General features: G+C 48.2%; 1 protein-coding gene across 2 annotated transcripts in view; it reads right to left on the bottom strand.

The window, feature by feature from the left end:
- Positions 1–24,758, bottom strand: part of SDK2 (sidekick cell adhesion molecule 2) — a 272,623-nt gene that overhangs the window by 60,633 nt on the left and 187,232 nt on the right. For both annotated transcript variants that reach the window (XM_018063889.1, XM_018063888.1), the window contains 6 exons: positions 14,075–14,251; positions 13,659–13,795; positions 12,994–13,141; positions 8,743–8,883; positions 6,833–7,014; positions 5,437–5,552 (listed from right to left, as the gene is read on the bottom strand). In XM_018063889.1, coding sequence (XP_017919378.1) covers positions 5,437–5,552; positions 6,833–7,014; positions 8,743–8,883; positions 12,994–13,141; positions 13,659–13,795; positions 14,075–14,251 — 901 coding nt within the window. The remainder of the gene's footprint in view (positions 1–5,436; positions 5,553–6,832; positions 7,015–8,742; positions 8,884–12,993; positions 13,142–13,658; positions 13,796–14,074; positions 14,252–24,758) is intronic.

Here is a 24,758-nt window from a genome sequence, read left to right as displayed (position 1 = left end):
GAGGGTGGGACGGAAGGAAGATTTCTGCTCTAAGTTTGCCTTTTTTTATGTTTGTTGGGTTTTGAATTGGGTAAACATATTTCTGGTTGAAAATTAAATTAAAAAAGGAAAAAAATAATGGGGCAATTTGGCAACAGCAACAAAATTATATACATCTACCTTTTGACTTAGCAATCTTATGTCTAAGAATCTATTCCAAAGTTGTACATGAAAATATGAAAAGATGTACGCATAAAACTATTCACCGTGGAAATGTTTGTTCCAGGAGAAGATAGGAAACAACCAAAATGTCTTCACTAGGGAGCTGGTTGACCAAACAATGTGAGATCCACCTCATGGACTACAGTGCAGATTCTTTAAAAAGGAACATGAAGTATCTGTATATACTCCTACAAAGTGATCTCCAGGATACACTGAAAATAACAGCAAGATGGAGAAAGTATGTATTGTACGTTGTCATTCATCTGAGGTGAGGAGACACATTTATGTATGCATGTATTTGTTTCTGTTAAAGAAATGGAAGGGAAAATCAAACCAAACCAACACACAAAAAGAAATGAATTCTACTGGGAAGGAAGAGAACCAGAATTCACGCTGATTTTCTTGGAGTTAACTTTTCTTTGTAGATTTAACCTTGGAACCATGTAAATATGCTACATAATTACAGAACAAAATTAAATGAAAAAATCAATCCCTAAAAATCAAAACCAAAATGAAACAAATGAACTTCATAGTGTATTGAGTTGTAGCAAAAATCAGAAAGAAACCTTTTCAAAGACTTTGCAGCACAGAAAGGGGTAGGGGAATATATCTTGCTGGGATACACCCTAAAAACAGAGAGACCTACAGATCATCTGAAACTATTTGCAGTAACCACAGTGTTGATATTACTATTCTGAAACTGTTGTGGGTGTCTGTGGGATCAAGTAGGTCAGTGATTCTTTGGTGTGAAAAGAATTCGACTTTTACTATGGAGAAAAGAGAGAGAAAAGACCCACGAGATTATTTTAAAAGAAATCTGAAAGTCCTGAAACTGAATTGGAAGTATATGTTTTATCTTTTAAAATAGTATTTTTCAGTTGTCCATCCACAGAGCTTCAAAACAACAGTCAATGCTAGAACCAGGAGCATCCCCATTGCCCAGATTCTGGTATCTAACTATCATTTAAAAGAAACAAGGGTTCCCTGAAGATGTGGCTGATCCCAGCACGCTGCAGGGGAAGAAGATAGTTTGGGGCCTCCTGTCGTACCAGAGAGCAAGGAAGCTACCAAAGACTCCTGGGGCTGGGACTTCCCTGGTGGTCTAGCGGTTAAGAATCTGCCTGCCAATGCAGGGGATGCAGGTTTGATCCTTGGTTCGGGAAGATTCCACATGCCTCAGATCAACTGAGCCTGTCTCCACAATTCCTGAACCCACGTGCTGTTAACTCCTGAAGCCCGCGCACCTAGAGCCTGAACCCCTCAACAAGAGAAGCCACCACCGTGAGAAGCCTGCACGCAGCATCGAAGACCCCGTGCAGGCGAGAGAGAAAAACAAGGCTCCTGCGCCCACATCAGAAGGACTCAGCAGCTCGAAGAGGCAGGCGATGGGTCAGTCTGGCATCAATAAAAGTAATAACAGCAGTGGCTTGAAACATAACAGACGTATTAAAAATCCCTAAGGACATAATAATACTAACAACAACAACAACACGGATGCCTCCTTCTGCCCCCATCCAAACTCATCTATCACCTTAGAAGATGCTGAGGAACCAGTTCATTCCTCTGAAAATTGTTAACTTACGGAAAAGACTTGAGCACTTACCATGCTTTTCCTAGATGAACTAAAACTTCAGGTAACCAAAAAGCTGTTAAGGGAAAAATTCTTTTTTGGGGGGAGAGGGTGGGGAAAAAGTATTTCAGCTCATAAATCGAGACAAAATTACAACATTCACGTCTCCTCCTTTTGCAACCCCTACTGAGATAACGGACCACACAAGGACCATCAGTGGCCACTACATCCTAGAAAGAGAGACAGTCGGATGCTTTGCTGTCTAATGAAAATGCACAGCACCGTCTAGGAAGTAATATTTTGCAAAAAGATATTCAAGCCTGAATCTGATCAAACCTCTCATCCTAAATTCCAATTTACTGCAAATATACTGTTCAGAGGAATAAATTAAATGACCCCACAGGGATGCAATCAGCCGATCCAGCCAGGCTGTGGAAAATTCTATAGGATAAATGACTAAGTTTCTCTACAAAATAAACTAAAAAGGAGAAAAAGGGGGACAGAGAACCTGTGGACCAACTGAAACCTAGAAAACTCCAACCAACTGCAGCTGTGTGGCTTTCCTTTGGCTCCTGAGGCAAATAAACCAACCAGTAAAGGAAATGATTTGGAGACCAGGAGATTTGAACACTGACTGGGTATCTGATACTATTAAGGGGACCATTGATATTTGAAGGCACCATAATGAGAATGTGGTTACTGTGGTGAGGTTTTAAGTAGAGACTTTATAATGTTTCTCTGCGGGAATATGAATGGATAAAAGGATACAATACCTGGGATTGTCTTAAAAATATTCTAGGACAGAGGCTGGAAAATAGAGGGAACAGGGCTTCCCTGATGGTCCAGTGGTTAAGAATCCCCCTTCCAATGCAGGGGAAGCGGGTTCCATCCCTGGTCGGGGAACTAAGACCTCATGTGCTACAGGGCAATTAAGACCTCACGCAGCCATGTAAATAAATAAGAACAAAATAGAGGGAGCACGCTGGGCCATGTGCTGGTAACTGTTGAAGCCAGGGTGCGTTATGGTTTTATCTAGTCATTTTAGTTTCCTCTCTAACTCTGTAGATGTTTGAAATTTTTTCACAATTCAAAGGGGAAAAAAGGTCCCTTCGCACTGAAGGATGGAAGAGAGAAACACTGCTTTTTTTTCTCCCTGTGACACTAAAGGTGGAAGAGCAAGAAGCAAAATTCCCACCTGTATCATCTGCACTTAGAAAAAAATCAGTTACAGTCATTATTTGACCATTAAATCACATGACACTGTATTTTTAATACAAGGCAAGGTGTAGGCTCTGGAGCTGGAATCTGAGCTTTGCGGTTACTTTGAACAAATTACCTGTCCTCATGCCCCAGTTTCTTCCTCTACAACATGGGGTGATGGGAACGTCCCTGGTGGTCCAGTGGCTGAGACTCTGAGCTCCCAATACAGGGAGCTGATCAAGGAACTAGCTCCCACGTGCCGCAACTAAGAGTTCACACGCCGCAACTAAGACCTGGCACAAATCAATGTTTAAAATAAAATAAAACGAGGGACGTTCCTGGTGGTCCAGGGGTCAAGACTCTGTACTTCCAATGCAGGGGGTGTGGGTTCGATCCCTGGTCAGGGAACTAAGATCCCACGTGCTGCACGGCCAGAAAATAATAAAAATAAAGATATGCAATGGGGGTGATGATAACAAGCCTTCCTTCTTAGGGTTCTTGTGCACCTTGCCCAAGGCAAGTATGGGAGAGAAGCCCATACTGCCTGGCGCTAGAACGTGCCCTGTCTAAGCATGAGCAAGTCTTCCTTACCTGTTTCTATGCTCCAGCTATTTGGCCTGTTCCTTCCCGCTGACTTTCAGGGAGCAGGGCGTGGGTGCTGGGCACTGCCCAGACCTGGGAGTCAGGTGGGCCTCTGTAGCCCCCTCTGGCTCTGGCACATAATGGGTCTTTGCACTAATTGTCCTGGCCACTGAGCTGGTCTCCTTGGCCCTCTGGGAGCCATTTGCCTTAGAAGTTTGCAGCCCAGGGCTCCCCAGGGTGGAAGGAAACTTAGAGTCAGCAACAAGAAGCTAATTGTTCCCAGCTCAGCTCCTCTGCATGATTCGAGCCTCCCCCTTCCCTCCCCTGCTGCCCCCCAGAGTCCCAATTAAGAGGTTTCTCCAGCCAGCCAGCACTGTCGGTGAGAGCTGCAGCCTCGGCCCAGGAAGGCCGGCTCAGCCTCGGTGATGCACCTTCCCGGGAGGAAGATGCCACAGCTGGAGGGTGTCCCAACCTAGACCCTCCCTCCTTTTTGCCGTCCTGTGCCAAGTCACTTCAGTCATGTCCGACACTGTGACCCCATGGACTGTGGCCCACCAGGCTCCTCTGTCTGTGGGATTCTCTAGGTAAGAATCCTGGAGTGGGTTGCCATGCCCTCCTCCAGAGGATCTTCCCGACCCAGAGATGGAACATGTGTCTCACGTCTCCTGCACTGGCAGGGGGGTTCTTTACCACTGAGCCACCTGGGAAGTCCCCCTCCTTGGTTCACCAGCAGAAAAATTCTCTCAGTGATTTAATCTCAGTCTCTTCCTGTCCACCACCTTGACCTTGAAGCAATAAAGGCTGAGACTGCAGGTCCTAGAAACACTCTTGGTTGTTGCACATGGGTGGTTTAAGAATGTTCTGGAAGTGTCTGCGGTCACTGCCAGGTCGCCAGATCCCTGGCCTCCAAGCCAGAGCCCGAAGTTCTTTCCCCCGCACGACTGGCTTCCTGGTGACACATGTCACCACCCCCCGCCCCCCGTGCTGCCTGCCTGCGTGAGAACATGGAGAAGGCGGCTGTCTGCACACCAAGGAGACAAGCCTCAGACAGAACCAACCCCGAGGACCCCCGGATCTCGGCCTTCCTGCTTCCAGAACTTTCAGGGGATACACTTCTGGTGTTTAAGCCGCCCAGACCGTGGTGCCGCGTGAGGGCCGTCCATGCAGCTAGTCCACTTCCACTCCTGTTTCTAGCGTTTCCCTAAGGCTTGTTAGGTGTTTGCCATTCTGCTCAAAAAATTACAAATATCCTCATTTAATCCCCACATAGCCCCAAGGAATAAAAATTAGCATCATTTTCATGCACAAATGAGGGAACAGAATGTATCTTGCTTCCCCAGCAGCTAGACGTGCATAGAGTCGGGCTCAGTAAATATTTACCGAAGGAAGGGTGCTCAGATGGACTATCACACTCATCCAGGTTGCCGGCGAGAGGCAGAGCCAGGACTCTAATCCAGGCTCTGAGTCCTAGTCCAGCCCTTAAACACATTGCGGGGGGAAGTACAGTCCAAGGACTTGCACTCTCCCCTTAGCTCATGGCTCAGGGGTAAGAAGTGCGTTTTAGATTTTTCTGATAGGGCCACGGCTCTGCGGAGGGTCTGCACCTGAAACAAACCTGGTTTTGTTTCTAACCCAGTCTCACTGAAGCTGCGCTGTTGCACCTGGTCACAGACAGGTCAAGGTCTGTACTCCCCGGGGCCTGGACGTGGACTTGGGGACAGCCCAAGGCCCTCTGCCTTGATCACGTACATGTCCTCTGCTTGGCCTGAACCGGTGATTTCAGAAACAGCGGGGATGCCCTCCTGCACCCTCCAGCTTCGCTCGTCTCCAGCCCGAGTTCTCCTTGCAGGCTTCCGCCCCGGGCCAGGAGAGACCTCACGTACCTTGTAGCCCTGGTTGATGCCGTTGATGAACTGGGGGCTGGGGGCATTCCAGGTGAAGCGGATGGTCGTGGAGTTGGTGGCTTCGGCGTGCACGTTGCCCGGAGGGACTGTGGGGACTGGGGGAGAGTAGAGAGGTGGGGGTGTGGGTGGAGGGGCCACTGTCTGTCTGTCTGTCTGGCCCAGGGAAGCAGAGGAAACACGTGAGGTTTGCAGACATAGCTTTATACTGCCCCCCACCCCCAGCCATGGAGACTTGAGATGCTCTCTTGCTGTAGACCGCCTGTGTGCTCAGTTGCTAAGTCGAGTCCGACTCTTTGGGGCCCGTGGACTGCGGCCCGCCAGGCTCCTCTGTCCACGCGATTCTCCAGGCAAGGACACTGGAGTGGGTAGCCATTCCCTTCTCCAGGGGATCTTCCCAACCCAGGGATCGAACTGGCGTCTCCTGCTTGGCAGGCGGACTCTTTACCACTGAGCCACCTGGGAAGCTTCTGTAGATTAGTTTGGGTTTAATAAAACCGGTCTGGCCCATTTCACAGGATGCCCATAAATACAAGTGATGAATCTGAAAATGCTCAGGGTGGTTTTTAGGTATGATGCTAAATGTAAGCTGTTTCATGATCCAGTTAATGGGAAACTTCGCAGAAGGTCCCTGTGCCCCCGAAGCCTCTGCCTTCATCACACCCACCCCAACCTCTTCATCTTCTCCTCCAGCCTCCCGCCCTACAGGGTAACTGGGCACAGCGTCCAATAGCCTGCTGCTGCTGCTGCTGCTGCTAAGTCGCTTCAGTCGTGTCCAACTCTGTGTGACCCCACAGACGGCAGCCCACCAGGCTCCCCCGTCCCTGGGATTCTCCAGGCAAGAACACTGGAGTGGGTTGCCATTGCCTTCTCCAATGCATGAAAGTGAAAAGTCAAAGTGAAGTCGCTCAGTCATGTCCAACTCTTAGCAACCCCATGGACTGCAGCCCACCAGGCTCCCCCGTCCATGGGATTTTCCAGCCAAGAGGACTGGAGTGGGGTGCCACTGCCTTCTCCCACCCCAACCCAGCAATAGCCTGGGGCTGGATTAAACAGGAAACATGGCTGAGGCGGTCAGGACTGGTGCTGCTGCTGCTCCGTCGCCCGGTTCTGTCCGACTCTTTTTGACCCCATGGACGGTAGCCCTCCAGGCTCCTCTGTCCATGGGATTCCCCAGACAGAGATACTCTAGTGGGTTGTCATTTCCTTCTCCAAGGGATCTTCCTGACCCAGGGATCAAACCCAGATCTGCTGCACGGCAGGCAGATTCTTTACTGTCTGAGCCACCTGGGAAGCCCACGTTAGGACTGGGCGAGTATAGGATCCCACAGGCACAGAGCTTGGAGAAGGAGAAGCAGCGGGCACTGTGCCCACTCACCCCCCTGTAGCGTCCACTCGGTGACTTTGCTGCTATAGACGCCCAGCCCGGCGCTGTTGTAGGCGGCCACCTCGATCTCGTAGTTGGTCCAGATGATGAGGTCCTCGAGCAGCAGGTTGTTGACTTCGGCATCCGTGATGTTCTTATACTGGTACCCGACAGGAAGCCCGGCCAGGCAGTACCTGAGGAGAAAGCCAGGACGCCAAGGGTGAGAGTCAGCCTGCGTGGCCCCGCGTCCAGGAAACTGTGACGGCGGAAATGGTCCACATCGGGTAGCTGCTGGGCACCTGAGATGTGCTTAAGTGCAACTGAGGAATTACCTTTAATTTAATTTAATTTTCTCGTCATTTAATTTCTTTTTATTAATTTAAATAGTTGCAAGTGACCAGAGGCTACCCTACTGGATAACACAGGTCTAGGGGATGTGTCTGGACTACTGTTTTTGATGGGGGAGGGGGACGTTGGTGGGATGGTTAACAGGATGCTGAGAGCTCCTGGGAAGATCTCACTGGTCTCAGCTTTGTGGGGTCATTGATGGGAGAGTGTTCTCCAAACTTTGGGCTGATTTTCCTTTTTGCTCTAGGAGAATGGCTCCCTTTTTTGACAGCCACTCACTTTGCTGGAGACAAAAGTCCTGAGGCTACCTGCTCTACCAAGTTCCACCCTCCACTGGGAAGAGAACACAGGATGATAAAGAAATGGGATCTGAACAGGCACATTTTGGAGGATGGATAGCTTACGGGAGAACCACAATGCCCACGTACTTTCGATTCTAACTATTAGGGAATTAGAGGCCCCAGGTTATTCTGAGGCATCACGAAGCCCCACATCAGCGGTTCTCAAAGCCTTAGTTAAGGACACCTGAAAAGCTTGTCAAAACACAGCTTGCTGGGCTATCCCCAAAGTTCCCCATTCAGTAGTTCAGGGGTGGGACCTGAGAATTTTCATTCCTGTCTAGTTCTCATACTGACCCCGCTGGTTCAGGGACCACACTCTGAGAACCGCTGCCCTTTAGAGTCACCAGAAAACCCACAGCACAATTAACTGACTATGGAGTAGCCAAACCAATAATAACTTCTTCCAAAATTAGGGGCTTTCAATGCTGTGAGTGTTCAGGAAAGAGATATGGGAAGTTGCCCAGCATTTCGCAACCAGCCAGAGTTCAGAATATTGATGAGAGTTCTCAGTAGTTTCAAATAACAGGCTAAAATCTTCTTTTCTGAACACCAAATTTTAGTTACAACTTAATAATATGCTTTTAGGTTACCAATAAGGAGCCTGGTGGGCTACAGTCCATGGAGTTGTAAAGAGTCAGACACGACTGAACGACTAATACCTTCACTTTTCCAAAGTGTCCACAGTTAAAGTGAAAAATAACAGGCTATAAAACTGGGCTTCATTTTGCCATAAAGACCAAAGAAAGGAATTCCACTTTTTTTTTTGGCCGTGCCAGGCAGCATGTTGGATCTTAATTCCCTGACCGGGGATCAAATCCATGGCCCCCACAGTAGAAGCACAGAGTCTTAACCACTGGACCGCCAAGGAAGTCCCCAGATTTCCACTTTTTAACCATTCTTGGCCAAGTAGTTTACCCACTGGGGAAACCTGGCCTTGGAGAGTTGCCTGTCTCCCTATAGCCCTGATGTCTGACAGACTTGCACATGCATACAGCCTTAAGGAGACTTCACTGCAGCTCCTCTCTCACCATTCCTGTGGATTCCGAGGCTCTCTCCGCTGGAAGTTCTTCTGGATGTCTAGCCTCAATCCTTCCTAGTGTAGGGTAGGCATTTCTTGTCTGGTCCTTGTTAGAGAAGGACCTGCCACGAACCTGCTCTATTTCCCAACCCACTCCCGACCCTCCCCGTCTCTGCCCCCTTCTCCCCGCTGCTGTCCTTGGGGTGGATGCCGACCTGATGACATAGCCCTTGAGGACGCCGTTCTGGTGGTTCTCAGGGGGCGGCTGCCACTGGATCATGATGGACTGGTTGGTCCGGCCACTGGCGATGACATTCTGTGGAGGGGCTGTGGGGGGCTCTTCAGGAAGGGAGACCCTGGAAAATACCAAGGACGGACAGGTCTTTTCACTCTTTGTCTCGACGGCAAACAGAGAAGTTTAAAGGGATATGAAGAGACCCCACCCCTACTCTGCCCCTGCAGACTCTGCACAATTGCTGTGTGCCTTTGGGCGAGTCATTTAACCTCTCTGAGCTTGTCTCTTTATCTGAAAAAGCAGTATAATAAAGCTCCATTTGTCTGCTTTATAAAAGTGGTTGAAGCTCAAATGATGCAATGTCTTTTCAAAACACTCCCTGTCAGCAAATTGTTGTTCAGTCGCTAAGCCACGGCAGACCCTTCGCGATCCCATGGACTATAGCCTGCCAGGCTCCACGGGGTTCTCCAGGCAAGAATCCTGGAGTGGGTTGCCATTTCCTCCTCCAGGGGATCTTCCCGACCCAGGATTGAACTTGCGTCTCCTGCAATGGCAGGTGGGTTCTTTATCACTGAGCCACCAGGAAAGTCCCTGGAAAGCACCAGATGAGTGTATTTTCTGTGCGGTCGAGGGACCCAGGCCTCGGTTTCCCGTTTGTCAAAGAAGCTGCCGTCGGGTCTGGTGGAGGTCATGAGTGTTTGAAAATTTTAGAAGTAGAAGTGTTTAAAACACTCACCTCCCTGTTACCAGCTGGTGGTGAACTCGAAACAGGCTTCCTCCACTAACCAGCTGGACCTTGACCCGGGCGGGGCAGGCCGGGTAAGGCGAGAGTTTGAGCCCTCCTCCGACCCCATACCCTGAAGCCCGGGGCCACTATATCTTTCTCTGGCATGGCCTGGCGACGCGGCGTTCCACCTCTGTGGATTTTTCACATAACTGACAGGCATCCGGGAACAATAAGAGCTAATTATTTCTGATGATGCCTTTCCCTGTTTGTTAATTTTTTTGTGTGTCCCAGTGGATAGCTTTTCTAAAATGTACCACACCCTCCCATGTCTTTGTGCAGCCCAGAGTGAGGGTAATTTAAGCTTTTGCCGGGTGACTCAGGGCCCTTAGGATGCAGATTCAGTAGGAAGATGACTCAGTGTTACAAAGGGAAGCCTGAATGACTGGAGAAGTTATAGGATGGTTTCCCTACACTGCGGGGCTTCCTGTTATTGGGAGTTCGTGGCTCTGGAAGGCTGGGTCTGTGTTTATTTGGTTCTCTGCACCACCCTTCATGGTCCAAACGTGGCCTGGCCCACAGCAGATGCTCAATATACAGTGAATGAGGGTCCTCCCTGGTGGTTCAGTGGTTACAAATCTACCTTCCAATGCAGGGGCGCAGGTTTGATCCCTGGTTAGGGAACTAAGATCCCACGTGCCCCAGGGCAACGAGGCCCATGCGCCACAACCACTGAGCTGGTGTGTTCTGGAGCCCTCATGTGACAACTTGAGAGAAGCTTGAGGACTGCCAGGAGGGATCCCAGGGCCACAACTAAGGCCTGCTGTAGCAAGAAAATGAAAAGAATAATTGAAAAAAACCAAAACAAAAATGGTGAATGACTAAATTCTCCATGCCACTTCCTCCCCCTGCTAGAGGGTCACGCCTCAATGGCGTCTGGCTCGTAAAAGCCAGAAGGACTCAAGCTCACGGGAACTGCAGGGAAAACCACAATGACTGATTGAACCTGGGTGTGGGGAGGGGTCTGGGTACACATCTAAGAGCAAAGTGCATTCATGGCTCCCTTAGCAAAGATTATGACTGCTTATTTCTGGGCTCTCGATTCTGCTCCATTGATCTGCGTGTTTATTTTATTTGTGTGTGTGTGTGGCTGTGCTGCCCGGCTTGTAGGATTTTAGTTCCCTGAACAGGATTGAACCCAGGCCATGGCAGTGAAAGTGCTGAGTCCTAACCACTCAGGGAATGCCCTGTGTGTCTCGTTTTGGAAGAGTGGCATACTGTGTTGGTGACTATAGCTTTGTAGTATAGTTTGGAATCAAGAAGTATGATGCCTCTGGCTCTGTGCTTTGTTCTCAGGATTGTTTTGGGTATTTGGGTATTTTTTGTGGCTCTATACAAATTTCAGGATTGTTTTTTCTGTTTCTGTGAAAAATACCATTGGAATTGTGATAGGGATGGGACTGACTCAATAGATGGCTTAGGGTGATACGGACATTTTAACAATATGAACTCTTCTCAATGGGGAGAAGACAGTCTCTTCAATAAATGATGTTGGGAAAATTGGAAATCCACATGCAGAAGGAGGCAACTGGACCCGTATCTTACACCCATCACAAAAAAACTTTTTTAACTTGAAATGGATTAAAGACAAACTTGAGACCTGAAACTATAAAACTCCTAGACTAAAACGTAGGGGGAAAGCTCCTTGGCATTGGTCTTGGCAGCAATTTCCTGGATATGGTACCAAAAAACACAAGTAACAAAAGAGAAACAAATAAGCAGGATTATATAAAACTAAGAAGCATCTGCACAGCAAGAGAAACAACAAGATGAAAAGGCAGTCTACAGAATGGGAGAACATATCTGCAAACCATATATCTGATACTGGGTTAACATCCAGAATATATGAAGAGCTCATACAACTCAGTAGCCAAAAGCCAAACATCTGAGTAAAAAATGCACAAATGGGCTGCACAGTTTTTCCAGAGAAGACAAATGAATGAGCAATAGGTCCATGAAAACATGCTCAAGATCACAAATCAACAGGGAAATGCAAATCACAACTACAGCGAGGAATCACCTTGCACCCGACAGAGTGGCTATTGTCCAAAGACGAGAGATAACAAATGTCGGCAAGGTGGGGCTAAAAGGAGCCCTGTAGGCGCTGCTGGTGGGAAGATGAATTGGTCTAGAAACGATGGAAAACAGCATAGAGGTTCCTTCCGCCCAAAATTGGAAGCAGTACTACATACAATCCAGCCATCCATAGGATCTCAACAACGTATCTGCACCCTCTTATTCACTGCAGCGCTGTTCACAGCAACCAAGAGATGAAACCAACTTAAACGCCCCATCAAGGAATGACTGGTTAAAGAAGATGTAACATAGCTACACAATGAAATATTTTCCAGCCATGAGAAAGAAACTCTGCCATCTGCAACAATACGGATGGGCCGGGGGGCACTGTGTTCAACGAAGGCAGTCAGCAGAGAAAGACAAACACTGCGTGACCTCAAGGCTACGTGCAATCTGGGCGAGCCAAGCTCAGAGAAACAGAGGAGAGTGGTGATTAATAGGGCCTGGGGGTGGAGGGAATGGGGAGATGCTGTTCAGAAGGTATAAACTTGCAGGGGTAAGAGTAACCAGTTCTGAGGAGAGAATGCACGCCTGGTGATTATAGCTAATGACACTGTATTATCCCCTTGGAGGTTGCTAAGAGAGGGGATTTTAAATGTTCTCACGACAAAAAAGAAGCAGCAATTATGTGACAGGATGGGGGTGTCAGCTAACACCACAGGGGTAACCATTTTGCCACATAGGAGCGTGTCACACCACACTGCACGTCTCAAACTCATACTGTGTTTCATGCCCATGATATCCCAATCCATCTGCAAAAAAGCATTAAAAAAAAGAGCAAAGCACACAGCTCTGGGGCATGGGATTGGGGGTCACTGTCACTCTGACCGGATGTCTCCTTTCTCATTAGAGGACGCTGCTTGCCCTACCGGGATCTAGGTGGGTAGATATGTGCCTCCTACATATAAGTAGGTATTAGAGTGGATGAACTATGTTGCTGTTCAACTGTCGTCATTAAAAAAAAGGCTTGTTGAAGGCTTCATGGGGTCTGAGCCATGCAAAGCATTGCACACGGAGGTCCAAGGGGATCCTTGGTGATTCTGGAACTTTATGTACACTTGGTGACGGGATGTGGAGCAGAATGGGGTGAGTGTTGGAACTTGTGTGGCTCACAGAGAGACGCACAGCTCAACCGGATTAGGGCTTATCCCTTGTCAGGCGCTGCTCACAGCCCTTCACTCCTAACGCCTGATTTTTTTCTGCCTCCCTGTGAGACCGGCGTCAGTACAGTTACCCCCATCCGTCCGAGAGGAGCCACCAGGACGCGCCTGGCAGCCAGGGGCCCCCCGCCACGGTGGTTTTGGCAGCAGATGGCCCCGCCCGGCCCCCACCCTCCACTGGAGCCCCCGACGCCCACCCTGTGCCCCTCACCTCTCCGTGTCCTTGCTGAACTGTCCCTTCCCCACGTCGTTGACAGCGCAAAGACGGAACTGGTAGGACCGTGCGGGGACCAAGCCCTTGACGGTCACCGAGGTAGTTTCAGGGTCCACGCTGGCCAGGAGCACCGTCCAGGGGGCATCTGCCGGGACAGAGGGTGGAGGCAGAGGTGGGCATCTTTGGGGGGCATGCTTCCTCCTGCTCCCACTCCCTGCAGCGCTCCAGCCTCATACTTGATACCTCCCGCCCAGCTTGGTCCAGTAGAGACTGGCCATGTCACTTTCCTGGGTCCTCTTAGCCCGCGTGTCCCAGGCGTGGAGGGTACTGACTGCGTACGGAGCCGGGCTCACCGGAACTGAGACGCACTTGGCCTTCCTATCCTATTTCCCCCTCAAATTGATGAGCAAGCTGTATTTAAAACACCCTTCAAGTGATGCCTGCTAATTTGGGAGCTCACAGCTTGGGGGTGGAGGATAATGAGAAATAAGAAAACTAATGACCGGCGTCTGGGAGACTTCTGGGCGCTGGGCTCCGGGGCCAGCCAGTGCCTCACCCCTCTCCCTCGTCACAGGACGCAGGGAGGCGGACCCGCGGCTCCGCACTGGGGAGCGGGGCCGCCCTGCCTGCGGTGGGTGCGGGGAGCGGGCGCGGAACCTTACTGTTCTCGGACATCTCCAGGACGTAGCGGATCAGCGGGCTGTTGCCGTCGAAGGGCTTGGCCCACGTCAGGTTGATGGCCCTCCTCTCCGAGGTACTGAGGGTCGCCACGGGGTGCTCGGGGGCGTGAGGCAGCTGCCTGGAGGAGACAGGCGCGGTGGGCCCCCCGGGAGGTCTCGAGTCAGGGGGCGCCAGGACTCGGTCTGAGCCCTCGTGACGTCTAGCACTCAGCCCCCAGCCAAGCCTTCGGCCCTCTATCCGAGACTGCGTGCCGGCTTTGGAGCCCAACCGGCCAAAGCCGTAACCCAGGCTCCCCGCCCTAGACGGCGGCCTCCCCGAGCTGGGAAAGGCCCGGTCAGGCCGCCCCGGCCCCTCGCTCCTGCGCCTCCGCGTCCCGAGGCGGGCAGGCCGCCCTCACCTCACGCGCAGGTGGGCGCTGTGGGAGTCGTTGCCGCCGGCCGAGAGCACCCGGCAGGTGTAGGTGCCGATGTCCCCGGACCAGGTCTGCGAGATCCGCAGGGAGCCGCTGCCGTCCAGGCGGACGCGGGGGTTGCCCTCCGTGCTCAGCGCGACGCCGTCTTTCTCCCACACGTGCCTGAGAGGGGGAAGAGCTGCTCAGGAAAGAGACGCAGGCGAGGTGGGGTGGGGGCTGCCGGGGGTGGGCTCAGCCCAGGGCAGGTCTGGAGCAGGGAGCTCCAGAGGCGGGCCCCAGGCCAGGGCGGGGCGGGCGGGGGTCTGGGGGCGCGGCTTGGGCCAGGAGCGGACCCACATCGACTCAGCATCCAGTGTTCACACCTTCAGTTCAGGTCCAGGTCCCAGCCTGGTTGCTTCTGACCCGAAGCCACCACCAAGCCTCCCAGAGTGGGCACAAGCTATTCTCCCAAAGAGGTTAAAAGATTAGGGCTGGAAAAAGGATGAACGCTTCCGCCTAGACTACATTTGGGGATTAGTTTTATGAAGAGAACCATCACATCAATGCATCACTGTGACAAATTGACCTCAGTGTCCAAAAAAAAAAAATCACTTTAGCTTTGGTCAGTCAGTACAAAGGGGGACTTGAGAAATTACACTCACACCCGCGCCTGACAATGAGAAATGCCTGCTCTGGATTTGTTCTGGAGGAGACACAATAATTGTCATCAACACACACCGGGTGCCAGGTTCTGGGAGGACGAAGGGCAGCTGCCCCCCAGGGAAGGTGGATCAGGGCAACCAGGGCAGGGGCTGGGCTGGGGCACTTTGCCAATAAGCCATCAATGACTTCGTGTGGGGGCGGGGACTGTCTATACAGCCCTAGAACTCTCTGGGTTTAGGAAGGCTGAGATGGCGAGACAGAATGAGCCTGTACTATTTTTAACTTAAAGTTAAAAAAAAAGTCAGAAAAGTAGCAACCACAGATGAGAAAAGAGTAGGAAAAAAGGAGAGAAAATTCAACAGTTTTCCCCCGTTGTTGTTCAGTCGCTGAGTCGTGTCTGACTCTTTGTGGCTCTGTGGCCGGCAGCACGCCAGGCTTCCCTGTCCATCACCAGCTCCCAGAGGTTGCTCAAACTCATGTCCATTGAGTCGGTGATGCCATCCAACCATCTCATCCTCCGTTGTCCCCTTCTCCTCCCGCCTTCAATCTTTCCCAGCATCAGGGTCTTTTCCAAAGAGTTGGCTCTTCACATCAGATGGTCAAAGTATTGGAGCTTCAGCTTCAGCAACAGTCCTTCAGGATATTCAGGGCTGGCATTTGAGGGTAAACCTTCCAGACGCCTCTCTCCTGGCCCCTGGGCAGTTACTACAGTGCTTCTGTGTTCTGGGCTTGAATGTTCCCTGGCCACTTACCGTTTTTGTGGTCCTGAGGATGTTTATCAAATGCAGTGTGCCTCACTTTTCTCACTTGTCATATGACAGAAGAAATACCATCCACCCCATAGGGTTGCTGTAAGGACTGTGTGAGTTAATATAAAATATTGGAGTAGCACTGGAAACATGGTGATTGATAGAAGTTATAATATATGTTTCAGTTCAGTTCAGTGGCGTCCAACTCTTTGCGACCCCATGAATCACAGCACGCCAGGCCTCCCTGTCCATCACCATCTCCCAGAGTTCACTCAGACTCATGTCCATCTAGTCAGTGACGTCATCCAGCCATCTCATCCTCTGTCGTCCCCTTCTCCTCCTGCCCCCAATCCCTCCCAGCATCAGAGTCTTTTCCAATGGGTCAACTCTTCGCATGAGGTGGCCAAAGTACTGGAGCTTCAGCTTTAGCATCATTCCTTCCAAAGAAATCCCAGGGCTGATCTTCAGAATGGACTGGTTGGATCTCCTTGCAGTCCAAGGGACTCTCAAGAGTCTTCTCCAACACCACAGTTCAAACGCATCAATTCTTCGGCACTCAGCTTTCTTCACAGTCCAACTCTCACATCCATACATGACCACTGGAAAAACCATAGCCTTGACTAGACGGACCTTTGTTGGCAAAGTAATGTCTCTGCTTTTCAATATGCTGTCTAGGTTGGTCATAACTTTTCTTCCAAGGAGTAAGCGTCTTTTAATTTCATGGCTGCAGTCACCATCTGCAGTGATTTTGGAGCCCCCCAAAATAAAGTCTGACACTGTTTCCACTGTTTCCCGATCTATTTCTCATGAAGTGATGGGACCAGATGCCATGATCTTCGTTTTCTGAATGTTGAGCTTTAAGCCAACTTTTTCACTCTCCTCTTTCACTTTCCTCAAGAGGCTTTTTAGTTCCTCTTCACTTTCTGCCATAAGGGTGGTGTCATCTGCATATCTGAGGTTATTGATATTTCTCCCGGCCATCTTGGTACCAGCTTGTGTTTCTTCCAGTCCAGTGTTTCTCATGATGTATTCTGTATAGATGTTAAATAAGCAGGGTGACAATATACAGCCTTGACATACTCCTTTTCCTGTTTGGAACCAGTCTGTTGTTCCATGTCCAGTTCTAACTGTTGCTTGCTGACCTGCATATAGGTTTCTCAAGAGGCAGGTCAGGTGCTCTGGTATTCCCATCTCTTTCAGAATTTTCCACAGTTTATTGTGATCCACACAGTCAAAGGCTTTGGCATAGTCAATAAAGCAGAAATAGATGTTTTCCTGGAACTCTCTTGCTTTTTCCATGATCCAGTGGATGTTGGTAATTTGATCTCTGGTTCCTCTGCCTTTTCTAAAACCAGCTTGAACATATGGAAGTTCACGGTTCACGTATTGCTGAAGCCTGGCTTAGAGAATTTTGAGCGTTACTTTACTAGCTTGTGAGATGAGTGCAATTGTGCGGTAGTTTGAGCATTCTTTTGCATTGCCTTTCTTTGGGATTGGAGTGAAAACTGACCTTTTCCAGTCCTGTGGCCACTGCTGAGTTTTCCAAATTTGCTGGCATATTGAGTGCAGCACTTTCACAGCATCATCTTTCAGGATTTGAAATAGTGCAACTGGAATTCTGTCACCTCCACTAGCTTTGTCCGTAGTGATGCTTTCTAAGGCCCACTTGACTTCACATTCCAAGATGTCTGGCTCTAGATTAGTGATCACACCATCGGGATTATCTTGGTCATGAAGATCTTTTTTGTACAGTTCTTCTGTGTATTCTTGCCACCTCTTCTTAGTATCTTCTGCTTCTGTTAGGTCCATACCATTTCTGTCCTTTATCGAGCCCATCTTTGCATGAAATGTTCCCTTGGTATCTCTAATTTTCTTGAAGAGATCTCTAGTCTTTCCCATTCTGTTGTTTTCCTCTATTTCTTTGCATTGATCGCTGAGGAAGGCTTTCTTATCTCTTCTTGCTGTTCTTTGGAACTCTGCATTCAGATGCTTATATCTTTCCTTTTCTCCTTTGCTTTTCGCTTCTCTTCTTTTCACAGTTATTTGTAAGTCCTCCTCAGACAGCCATTTTGCTTTTTTGCATTTCTTTTCCATGGGGATGGTCTTGATCTCTGTCTCCTGTACAATGTCACGAACCTCATTCCATAGTTCATCAGGCACTCTATCTATCAGATCTAGGCCCTTAAATCTATTTCTCACTTCCACTGTATAGTCATAAGGGATTTGATTTAGGTCATACCTGAATGGTCTAGCGGTTTTCCCTACTTTCTTCAATTTGAGTCTGAATTTGGTAATAAGGAGTTCATGATCTGAGCCATAGTCAGCTCCTGGTCTTGTTTTTGTTGACTGTATAGAGCTTCTCCATCTTTGGCTGCAAAGAATATAATCAATCTGATTTCGGTGTTGACCATCTGGTGATGTCCATGTGTAGAGTCTTCTCTTGTGTTGTTGGAAGAGGGTGTTTGCTATGACCAGTGCATTTTCTTGGCAAAACTCTATTAGTCTTTGCCTGGCTTCATTCTGCATTCCAAGGCCAAATTTGCCTGTTACTCCAGGTGTTTCTTGATTTCCTACTTTTGCATTCCAGTCCCCTATAATGAAAAGGACATCTTTTTTGGGTGTTAGTTCTAAAAGGTCTGGTAGGTCTTCATAGAACCATTTAACTTCAGCTTCTTCAGCATTACTGGTTGGGGCATAGACTTGGATTACTGTGATACTGAATGGTTTGCCTTGGAGACGAACAGAGATTATTCTGTCGTTTTTGAGATTGCATCCAAATACTGGATTTCAGACTCTTTTGTTGACCATGATGGATACTCCATTTCTTCTGAGGGATTCCTGCCCGCAGTAGTAGATATAATGGTCATCTGAGTTAAATTCACCCATTCCAGTCCATTTTAGTTCACTGATTCCTAGAATGTTGACGTTCACCCTTGCCATCTCTTGTTTGACCGCTTCCAATTTGCCTTGATTCATGGACCTGACATTCCAGGTTCCTATGCAATATTGCTCTTAACAGCATCGGATCTTACTTCTATCACCAGTCACATCCAGAACTGGGTATTGTTTTTGCTTTGGCTCCATCCCTTCATTCTTTCTGGAGTTATTTCTCCACTGATCTCCAGTAGCATATTGGGCACCTACCAACCTGGGGAGTTCCTCTTTTGGTATCCTATCATTTTGCCTTTTCATACTGTTCATGGGGTTCTCAAGGCAAGAATACTGAAGTGGCTTGCCATTCCCTTTTCCAGTGGACCACATTCTGTCAGACCTCTCCACCATGACCTGCCCGTCTTAGGTGGCACCACGGGCATGGCTTGGTTTCCTTGAGCTAGACAAGGCTGTGGTCCTAGTGTGATTAGACTGACTAGTTTTCTGTGATTATGGTTTCAGTGTGTCTGCCCTCAGAGGGCAGATAATACATGTTTACTGATACAGTATATTTTGAGTATAAGTAATACCTGGCTGCTGCTGCAGAGCACAGGGAGCTCAGCTGGTGCTCTGTGGTGACCTCGAGGGGTGGGACTAGGGTGGGTGAGCAGGCATTCCAAGAGGGGTGGGATATATGTAGACATATGGCTGATTCACTTTGTTGCACAACAGAAGCCAATACAATGTTGTAAAGCAATTATACTCCAATAATATAAAAAAAACAATACCTAGCTATTCATCCATCCTGATTTTAAAGCTGCCGTTTCCACCCAAGACGATATCATAAATTCCATTTAATGTGACATTTCTTCACCATGGTTCACTTGGCTGCAGAGCACTTCAAGTAATCATTCCTCTGTAATTGATCCTGTAATGATGGGCATCCAATTTACCTCCTTGTTTTCTTTTTTTTTAATAAATTTTTTTTTGGCCACATCACACAGCCCGTGGGACCTTAGTCCCCAGCCAAGTATTGAACCTGGATCCTCTGCACTGGAGGCAGGGAGTCTCAGCCACAGGACAGTCAGAGAAGTCCCAAGCTCCTTGTTTTGTGATCTTACAGCTAATGCTGTGATGAACACCTCTATGGCAAAATATTTGCCACATTCTAAATCACTTCCTCGGGTATAAATTCTCAGCAGTAAATCACTGAGTTAAATGTTAAGGCTTTTTATACAAATTTTGCAAATCACCAAAAGTGATCACCGTCAGTTCATCTCTTTGACTAGAGAAGGATCATCCTCACGGGCACTGACAGGATAGGCAGAATTTTACTAAAGCGAATCTAGCTGCAGAGGGTAATGCCTGCTCATGAAACAACCTGTGGCAAGCAGACACACTCTGTCCAAGACACCAGGCGTTAGGAAGCAGCCATCACTGCCTGCAGGTGCTTGTGCCAAAACAGCTGAGCCTGAATCTAAAGATCAGCTTGTTCTTTAGTTGCTAAGTCACGTCCGACTCTTTGCAACCCCCTGGACTGTAGCCCGCCAGGCTCCTCTGTCCATGGGATTTCCCAGGCAAGCACACTGGAGTGGGTTGCTATTTCCTAACTCCAAGGCATCTTCCCAGCCCAGGAATTGAACCCACATCTCCTGCATTGCAGGCAGATTCTTTACTGCTGAGCCACCAGAGAAGCCCCCATGATCAATTACTTAAATCTACTCAGAAATACAAGGGATAGAAGAAGAAGTGAGCCACAGCCTGAAAAAGCTGCTGGCCAAATCCAGATGTGGGCTATTCTACAGCAAGGATATTCTGCAAATTATGGCCCACTGCCTGTTTGTGTAAATAAAGTTTTATTGGAACACACACACAGATACACACCCATTTGTTTACAGATTGCTTATGACTGCTTTTGAACTGCAGACACAGACGTAAGAAGCTGTGACAAAGACTATATGGCCCTCAAAGCTTAAAATATTTACTCTCTGGCTCTTTACAGAAAACATTTGAGGATGTTTCTCCTATAGAACCTGGTTTCTCTAACTTATTAAGTGCATGAAAACAAGACAAAAATGAAAACCAAAATAGAGACAAAAATAAAAAGAAAGGGAGCCATGTAGAATAGAAGAGACACAGCAACTAAACGCAACGGGTGGATCCTGTTTAAACCCTGAGTGAAACTAACTCTGTGTACAAAGGCTTTCTGAGACACTCATGGTGGCTGAAACACGGGCTGGTGTCAGAAGAAGCCAAGGAATTGTTCACTGTCTCAGGTGTGAGAGCGGACGTGGCTGTTATGTTTAAAGAAAAGTCCTTTTTAGTAAGAAATGCACAGAGACATATCTAAGGGTGAAACTGGATTTTTGAAATTTGCTTTTAAAAGAGCTTTGCAGTTTAAAAAAAGCGTGGGGAAGATTCATGAAACAAGATGGGCAAATGCGGATGATCGTTGAGGCTGAGAGGTAGTCCAGAAGGACTGAGGATGCAATTCTCTCTTCTCTGGGGTATGTTTTAAAACTTTCATAAGAGAATGTTAAAAAAAAGAACCCATCAGTCCTTTTAACTCAGGCGACATTTCCCCCCAAATAATCCATAAAGATATAGCTGGCTGTTGAGCAATTTTGATGAGTGGTTTTTAGCTTTAAGTAATATTAGATAGTCCTCAGGAAACAGAAGATGTGCAAAAATATTTAGTTATAAGGGCATTCAGAACGATATTTCCTAATATTAGCAGCAATTCAGAAATAATCAAATTACCCAGCGTTAGGGAATTGGTAAGATAAATTATGGGGCGTCCACACAGTGGAGGACGGAATAGTCATGTAATTGAGTTTACTCAAAAATATTTATTGACAGAACAAGAGGTTCGTAACAGGTTCTTCAGGGAAAAAGCAGAGAACACAGTGTTTTTAGTTTCTTCAAATGGCATTCAAATATTCCTGTCGCTAATGGAAGGAGAATGAAAGTGTGAGTCGCTCAGTCATGTCTGACTCTTTGTGACCCCACAAACTGCAGCCCCCCAGGCTCCTCTGTCCATGGGATTCTCCAGGCAAGAACACTGGAGTGGGTTGCCATGCCCTCCTCCAGGGGATCTTGACCCAGGGATCGAACCCAGGTCTGAACCACCAGGGAGCCCAATGGAAGGAAACACAGATCAATCTACTTTTCTACTTCTCTCTCAAGCCCTCCCCATTTTCTCCGGCTTATCTGCATTTTTATATCCCCCCCCCAAATGGATATCTGTTAGCTGTATAATAAAATATAGTAACAATATTGATTAATATTAAGAATGGACTGCTTATCTTATGTACAAAACACAAACAGACGCACAGACTTAATGAACTTACAGTTGCCGGGGGGAGGGTAGGAGGGATAGTTAGGGAGTTTGGGATGGACAGGTACACACTGCTATATTTAAAATGCATAAGCAACAAGGACCTACTGTATGGCACAGAGAGCTCTTGCTCAATGTTATGGGGCAACCTGGATGGGAGGGGAGTTTGGGGGAGAATGGATACACGTGTGTGTATGGCTGAGTCCCTTTGCTGTCCATCTGAAACTATCACAACATTGTCAGTTGGCTACACTCCAATATAAAATTTAAAAAGTGGACTGTCCAGATTCCGTCTAGATCTGGGTTCGGATACCAACTGGAAGCAATTCTGGAGGCTTTTCATGCTGGTACCTACACCTGCCCAGCCTGCCTCCCCTGGGCCCGTTATTTATTCTGAAGACACATAACCAGGATTAAGCGGCTAACACTCTAGTCTGATCCGGTCATTCAAATCCTTTCCAGTCTGTCAGCTCAGGGAACCCCTGGTATGTTTCCTGTAGCCAGAACAGGGACTCTAAATCTGGCCCCACATCTGAGACACCTCAGCTGCTGCTGCTACTAAGTCGCTTCAGTCGTGTCCGACTCTGTGCGACCCCATAGACGGCAGCCCACCAGGTTCCACCGTCCCTGGGATTCTCCAGGCAAGAACACTGGAGTGGGTTGCCATTTCCTTTTCCAGTGCGTGAAAGTGAAGTCGCTCAGTCGCAACCCCATGGACTGCAACCCCCCAGGCTCCTCCGTCCATGGGATTTTCGAGGCAAGAGTGCTGGAGTGGGGTGCCATCGCCTTCTCCCAGACACCTCAGGGCCTTCTAAAATTACTTAAGTCTGGAGGCCCGTCCCACCCCCAAGACTCCCCTCCCCTCACCTAGGCAATGGAAGGCAGACAAGGGCGGGAGATGTGGAAGTGGACTTGGTCACAGATTCTTGCCAATTTAGGGGGATGGAGGGACTGACTCTGCTCTCTCCTCCATCTAGAAAAGATTGTCCTAGATGGGTAAGTCCATCCCAAGGCGAGGTCTCCTCCAGTAAACTGGAAGCAGGATTTCTCATCTGTAGTTCACTGCGGGGGCCTGGAATGTGGGCCTACAGCTATATTGCGAGGGGTCCCTGAATCTCTTTGTTCACAGGAATTGTCCAGAGTACGAATAAAATGTGCAAGCATTTCCCAAGTATTTGTAGAGAGTTCAGTTCAGTTCAGTCGCTCAGTCGTGTCCGACTCTTTGTGACCCCATGAATCGCAGCACGCCAGGCCTCCCTGTCCATCACCAACTCCCGGAGTTCACCCAGACCCACGTCCATCGAGTTCGTGATGCCATCCAGCCATCTCATCCTGGGTCATCCCCTTCTCCTCCTGCCCCCAAACTCTCCCAGCATCAGAGTCTTTTCCAATGAGTCAACTCTTCGCCTGAGGTGTCCAAAGTACTGGAGCTTCAGCTTTAGCATCATTCCTTCCAAAGAAATCCCAGGGCTGATCTCCTTCAGAATGGACTGGTTGGATCTCCTTGCAGTCCAAGGGACTCTCAAGAGTCTTCTCCAATACCACAGTTCAAACGCATCAATTCTTCGGCATTCAGCCTCTTCACAGTCCAACTCTCACATCCATACATGACCACAGGAAAAACCATAGCCTTGACTAGACGGACCTTAGTCGGCAAAGTAATGTCTCTGCTTTTGAATATACTATCTAGGTTGGTCATAACTTTTCTTCCAAGGAGTAAGCGTCTTTTAATTGCATGGCTGCAGTCACCATCTGCAGTGATTTTGGAGCCCCCCAAAATAAAGTCTGACACTGTTTCCACTGTTTCCCCATCTACTTCCCATGAAGTGATGGGACCGGATGCCATGATCTTCGTTTTCTGAATGTTGAGCTTTAAGCCAACTTTTTCACTCTCCTCTTTCACTTTCCTCAAGAGGCTTTTTAGTTCCTCTTCACTTTCTGCCATAAGGGTGGTTTCATCTGCATATCTGAGGTTATTGATATTTCTCCTGGCAATCTTGATTCCAGCTTGTGTTTCTTCCAGTCCAGCGTTTCTCATGATGTACTCTGCATATAAGTTAAATAAGCAGGGTGACAATATACAGCCTTGACATACTCCTTTTCCTGTTTGGAACCAGTCTGTTGTTCCATGTCCAGTTCTAACTGTTGCTTGCTGACCTGCATATAGGTTTCTCCAGAGGCAGGTTAGGTGCTCTGGTATTCCCATCTCTTTCAGAATTTTCCAGTTTATTGTGATTCACACAGTCAAAGGCTTTGTCATAGTCAATAAAGCAGAAGTAGATGTTTTTCTGGAACTCTCTTGCTTTTTCCATGATCCAGAAGATGTTGGCAATTTGATCTCTGGTTCCTCTGCCCTTTCTAAAACCAGCTTGAACATCAGGGAGTTCACGGTTCATGTATTGCTGAAGTCTGGCTTGGAGAATTTTGAGCATTACTTTACTAGCATGTGAAATGAGTGCAATTGTGCGGTAATTTGAGCATTCTTTGGCATTGCCTTTCTTTGGAATTGGAATGAAAACTGACCTTGTTTTTTCATTCCAATTCCAAAGAATTTGTAGATAACATTTTAATAAATAAAACACCAAAGTGTTCCTTAATTAACAGAGCTTTTTTTATGATAAAAATTTTCAAGTGACGGATGCTAAGATGATGGTGACTTTTTCTGTAAGTGTCTGAGACCCACAGCTGTGTTCTGCGGGGGTAATGTGTGGGTTCTCTTGGAAGACATTTTTACAGTTGGTATATTAATGTTTAACAACACTCTGATAAACCCCGGGATAAGCAGGTTCTGGATTATTTGATGGCCACGTTCTAACCACACCTACGTGATTTCAGGGCTCACGTCCGTGTTTGTGTGGTACCACACGATGGCTGTCCAGAGGGCTGATGTTCACTGTTAAATGAGGTGTTTCTTTGAGTGGGGCCTGAGTCAGAGCCTCCGAGAAGGGGTGTGGGGCTAAAAGTCTAGTCTCCTTGAATGGACGCTGGTGCAGCCACCTTGGAAACCAGTCGGGAGGTTCCCTATGAAACTAAAAATAGAGCAAGCACATGCGCCAGCAGTTCCACTCCC

The sequence above is a fragment of the Capra hircus genome, chromosome 19 (assembly GCF_001704415.2).
Source record: "Capra hircus breed San Clemente chromosome 19, ASM170441v1, whole genome shotgun sequence".
Taxonomy (NCBI): Eukaryota; Metazoa; Chordata; class Mammalia; order Artiodactyla; family Bovidae; genus Capra; species Capra hircus.
The sequence above is the reverse complement of the archived record's forward strand: the minus strand, read 5'-3'. Positions and strand labels throughout refer to the sequence as shown.